The following is a 5,471-nucleotide window of genomic DNA, read 5'->3' as shown; positions in this document are numbered from 1 at the left end:
AGGGATCGTGAGCGCCACCATCGCGAGCACCGTGAAGGGAGCAGGGATCGTGAGCGCCACCATCGCGAGCACCGTGATGGGAGCAGGGATCGTGAGTGCCACCATCGCGAGCACCGTGATGGGAGCAGGGATCGTGAGCGCCACCATCGCGAGCACCGTGAGAGGAGTGAGAGAAGGGAGCAACGTGACCGTTCCGATGACCGTGACAACCGCCGGAGCGGTGATCGTGACGCTGAAAGGTACCTGGTTCTTGATTTCTGTGATTTGTCTTATGCATTTTGTTGCATTAATTGATTCCAGCATTGTGTGCTTTTAATTGACTGCTGGTTAAATATGTTGAAACCTATTCATCCTTGTGCTTAGTAGGGAGACGTTTTTATTTTCTGAAAAATTGGCAAGGTGTAACATTTGCTTTAGGGTAGATGTTTTTTGAGTTTTGTAATTTTATCTGCAGAAATTATTCACTGTACTATATGGTTCTACACCATTAACATAGTTATTAGACTGTACATGGACAGCCCCACATGTCATTTCATGAATTACAGGACTGGTAAATGTAGGCAATTTTGCTGCTGTGTAACCATCTGGTAGCTGCGATGTTTTCTAGTTGGTTGGTGCTGTATGCAGTGGCGATCTTTACTTAGCAAAGCAAAACAGTAATTATAATAGTGATAAGAGTCATGAACTAATTATAATATCTGCTTAACTTTTTTAACGTGCAAACAATTCTGTATTTCTAAGCACATTTTGCAAACCAGAAAATATCCTATGCAGATTACTCTCTTAAAAAAATCTGATCTATGTTGTGATAATGCAGAAGGGACCGTGATAGAGATGGCCACAGAAGGCATCGCTCCCGCTCCCGTTCGGAGAGTCAGAGGTATGTGTTGGATGCCATCCAAAGCTTATTATTTGTATTTTTGCAGTTTGTACTGTTAATAATAGTATTAAGTTTGCTTGTTTCCTCTGAGTAAGACAATTGACATGTGTTTGGTATGGGTTAATTTTTTTTTTGTATTATTGGTAAGTTGACATAATGTACTATGGATGATATCGGCAAATTTGAACTACCTTGACTTGGTTTCTTGCTGTACCATGGATGATATTCGCCAATACCTCATTTAGTTGATGCAGGTGTCTAGTCTTGCCTGATTTTTCTTTATTATGTGTATATTATTGGCCGCCTTTAGTTTTCTTACATCAATCTTCATTTGCTGAACCGCTTACTAATGTCTTCCTGTATTGAAACAGCAAACGCATGAGTGGATTTGACCAGGGACCATCAGGAGCCATTCCTATACTTGCTCCCACTGCAACCCCAGGTATGTGGTAACAGAAAATGTTGTATGATGCCTTACAATAGATAATCACTGATGTTTTGAATGTCTCTATTCTAATAATTCATGTTATTAACAATTCTCTGTTGATGCTTTGCAGTTCAGCTACCTGAACTTCCTGCTGCTAATCCTGGGATGTTTCCGAACATGCTCCCAAACTTGGTCAATGTACCTGCCCTAGGACAGGTGACTATTGTGCTCCTTTTAAGATTCATTGTAGCTAGTACTCAAATCATGGATAACTCCCTCTGATCTAGTATCACGCTTTTTTATTGTTCAATGTTCTGTTACTTACTAATTCTTTCTTCTCTTTGCATCGATCCACTTGCTATGCAGCCACTAGCCATGACACAACAGGTATGTTTGAGTTTTTTTTCTGTGTGCTTGAGATTTATCTTGTTGTGTGCTGCATAATCATGTCTGACCACTCTTTTCTTAGGCCACTCGTCATGCTCGGCGTGTCTATGTCGGTGGACTTCCTCCAATCGCTAATGAACAGGTAATTGCCTTGAGTAACTAGTTAGTTATTTCTTGGCATCTCGTTCTCTGTTCTTAGTCCGTGCTAAGTATTTTGTTCTTTCTGCAGACGGTTTCTGTATTCTTCAATCAAGTTATGGCTGCTATCGGAGGAAACACATTTGGTCTAGGCCATGCAGTTGTTAATGTATACATAAACCATGACAAGAAATTTGCTTTTGTTGAGATGAGGTCTGTGGAGGAAGCAAGCAATGCAATGGCCTTGGATGGTATAATGTTCGAGGGAGTAGCAGTGAAAGTTAGGAGGCCAACAGACTACAATCCTTCCCAGGCAGCTGCATTGGGTCCGAGCCAGCCGAACCCCAACCTCAATCTCACTGCTGTTGGCTTGACACCTGGAGCAGGTGGAGGTATAGAAGGCCCTGACCGCATTTTTGTGGGTGGTCTACCCTACTACTTCACAGAGGCTCAAGTGCGGGAGTTGCTTGAAACTTTTGGACCTCTTCGTGGATTTGACATTGTGAAGGATAAGGAAACTGGCAACTCGAAGGGATATGCCTTCTGTTTGTACCAGGATGTGACTGTCACCGACATTGCCTGTGCTGCTCTGAACGGTATCCAGTTGGGTGACAGGACTCTCACAGTCCGGCGAGCAAACCAAGGAGCAGAACCTAGGCCAGAGCAAGACCACATCCTCCTGCAGGCACAGCAAGAGGCGCAAATGAAGGTACGACTTTATTATAGTTCTTAAAAGACGCGATCTTATAAAATGAACAATTAGTTTATGAATATAGCCTTCCACTTTCTGACTCTGTTTGCTTTCTGAGCAGAGACTCGTGTACGAAGTCGGCGGAGCCCTAGCGACAAAGGTGGTATGCCTGACCCAGGTGGTTTCAGCAGACGACCTTAGAGACGACGAGGAATACAATGACATACTGGAAGACATGACGCTAGAAGCACGCAAATATGGTAAACATCGTGCGGCCCTTATTCTGAACTCTTTTATACTCTGTTTGATCAATGTGCTTGCCTCTTTGCTCAGCTACTGAACCGGTTTTCTTCTGTGTGTTTCTTTTTTGTGTGTCTGTTTTGTAGTGCCACATAGTACCATTGCCGAGTCTTTTATAATCCGACCTCATGCGAAACTTGCAGTCGGGCCTAACCTTACCGAAGACGCTAATCTTTTTCACTTGGATTTGACTAACCATATGTTCTTTTCTCTTCCTTTTTATCACGTGTGTATATGTTCTCACTGATTAACGTGGACAGGTAACCTGGTGCAAGCCGTGATCCCGCGACCCCATCCCAGCGGTGATCCTGTTGCCGGAGTTGGCAAGGTGAGTCTTTACTTCTGTGCTATTCATCATCTTTCACCGATTTTGCTCACCAAAATGTATCCATTCTGATTCTGGGTCTGCATTGCAGGTGTTTTTGGAGTATGCCGATATGGAGAGCTCGGCCAAGGCGAGGATTGGGATGCATGGGAGGAAGTTCGACGGGAAGGAGACGGTCACCGTGTTCTACCCCGAGAACAAGTTCGCTGAAGGAGACTACGACTATTAGACGATATATATTCAGCAGCGTAGTTGGTGTTGCCTTTATATGTAGTTTAAGCTTGTCGAAAGACTGCCAGTGTGATATTCAGATTTCGGATACCTTTACTTGGCACTTTGTTATTATGACTTGGCATCGTATAACCAATATATACTGCATCGACCCGTAAAAAAGAACACTGGATCGAGGTCTGGTTTCCATTTTTCCTTTCCACTGTTGGAAATGTTATTAAACTTTCTTAGATCTAACAAAAAATAAATGGTGATTAATATTAAAAGGCCTGCCAATATCTAACAAGATCTATTAGATCTTAATAGCAGAGGGATTTAAATTATAATTTTATATTTTATAAAAGTAATAAGCTAGAGCTAGAAAATTATTTTGAGATTAACTCTAGCCCCTACTAAGCTGAGAACGTAGAGCTTAGTTGATTTGATGCCAATATTTGACATACCAATTGTTGGAAAGTCTAGGAAATTGGGTAGCAATTGATTGGCTATTTGGTTCTTATCAGCCTCTTAAAAAGCTGCCATTTGGACAAATGTTGGCATCAAAGTAAGCCCTAAAGTGGAATATGATGCTTGAATGGGACCAGGTGAGTGAATTTGCTGTTATGCAAGATATAAAAATAAGTGAATTCTTTAGGGTAGTAGACAAGATCGTGCGACGGCATAAGTATTGAATCTTTGGTCACTGAACCTTGCTATTGCCCAGTGCAAGCCTCGAGTTCCGACATCAAATGTTCTATGCCAACATATAGAAGGGGTTCTACTGCAACAATCTGCCATTTTATTTTCGTGCTCAAGATTGTGGTGTTACAGAATTCCGATGAGTGACGTACATTATGTGACTACATATTCAGTATTGAAAAACATCAGTAATTATGCTTGCTTGTCCGGTGGCACCACAACATGTGAGTGTTTTAGCAAGATCAGTGTAGATATTGTTAAAAAAATGTACTTGTTTCGAGCTTCCAATAACTGGACAACACAAGTGGCAGAAATAACATGTCAGGACACTTCACCTGGATGCGCTGTCTAAGCAGAATCAAAAAGCAGGGATACCGAAGGATTTGCAAAGAGAAGGCAAGTTCAAATGCCTCCAAAAGTATTGTGCAAGATAAGACATCAGATACTGAACAGAAGACGGGTCATGATAATGCATGAGAATGTGGCCGATAGTTTCAATGTTAGGCATCGACATCGACCATAGGAGCTGGTGGATTTGTTCTTCCATTGTTTTCTTCATCATGTTATCGCTTATGTTCAGTCTTGCACAAAATGTCAACCGGCAAAAAGCTCTGATTCGGTAATTCCATTGGCTTTGAGTCGTCGGACTCCAAGAATACATGCTTGGCCTGGCCAGACAATGATGATCATCGTCTCGCATCGCCGCCTTAGTGCTGACACATTCTCCACGCCCACCCGCTCTATTTATATTCATTTGTATTCGCTAGTGAGAAAACTATCGATCACGCTTTCTTAGTTTCTGTGCATTGCGACATAATTGAAATACTAACACGGGAGTCCTCTTATAGTTCATCAATGCCACACAGGTTACTGCTCTGACGTTCCTCACCCTTTCCAGCGATAGAGGAGCAAATGACCCTTCAACGGTGCCTAGGCCTCTCTGACATTGATACTTCACACCAGTGGCGGCATTGTTATTCTGACACAGACTGCTATCGTACATCGACTCAACTACATGTACTTAGTGACGTGTAAATTGTACCCTCAAACTCTTTGATCTTTGATCTGCCACATTCTTCTTGCTATTCCATTTCATAGGTAATGTTGTGTTGTGGATCGGGGCTTGCTATGAGTTTTCCCTCGATGACTGACTCTCTTCTAGTGCCATCTACCAATCCCCGCCGGCGCTCTCCCAGTGTCATCAAATCTTCTGCTTGCATGTTCACACGTCAAAGGTTCTGGACATCTGTAGGCCTCCATGACAATGCGCTCCATGCTCTTATTTATACTAAACATGTTTACCTTTTCATTGTCATTAATTATCACTAAATTATTAACTTTTTTCGTACTACAAATCCCCAAATTTTATGCTAAACAACCTAAACTTCTATCATTACAAATACAACAATGTGAA

General features: G+C 42.1%; 2 protein-coding genes across 2 annotated transcripts in view; both read left to right on the top strand.

The window, feature by feature from the left end:
- LOC123115011 (splicing factor U2af large subunit A-like) overlaps nucleotides 1–320 on the top strand; it is a 1,474-nt gene extending 1,154 nt beyond the window's left edge. Inside the window, exons 3-4 of the mRNA XM_044536324.1 lie at nucleotides 3–239; nucleotides 301–320. Coding sequence (XP_044392259.1) covers nucleotides 3–239; nucleotides 301–320 — 257 coding nt within the window. The remainder of the gene's footprint in view (nucleotides 1–2; nucleotides 240–300) is intronic.
- A 545-nt stretch (nucleotides 321–865) lies between these two features.
- On the top strand, nucleotides 866–3,493 carry LOC123116879 (splicing factor U2af large subunit A-like; the record flags this gene model as incomplete). The annotated part of the gene is given in 9 exon segments (XM_044537759.1): nucleotides 866–880; nucleotides 1,252–1,322; nucleotides 1,438–1,523; nucleotides 1,674–1,694; nucleotides 1,777–1,836; nucleotides 1,924–2,541; nucleotides 2,645–2,783; nucleotides 3,084–3,151; nucleotides 3,240–3,493. Coding segments are annotated over 8 exon segments (1,194 nt in total). The 3' UTR covers nucleotides 3,378–3,493.
- Nucleotides 3,494–5,471: the final 1,978 nt, after the last annotated feature.

This window comes from Triticum aestivum, chromosome 5B (genome assembly GCF_018294505.1).
Source record: "Triticum aestivum cultivar Chinese Spring chromosome 5B, IWGSC CS RefSeq v2.1, whole genome shotgun sequence".
NCBI lineage: Eukaryota > Viridiplantae > Streptophyta > Magnoliopsida > Poales > Poaceae > Triticum > Triticum aestivum.
Note: the sequence above shows the minus strand (reverse complement) of the source record. Positions and strands in the feature narration are given on the sequence as shown.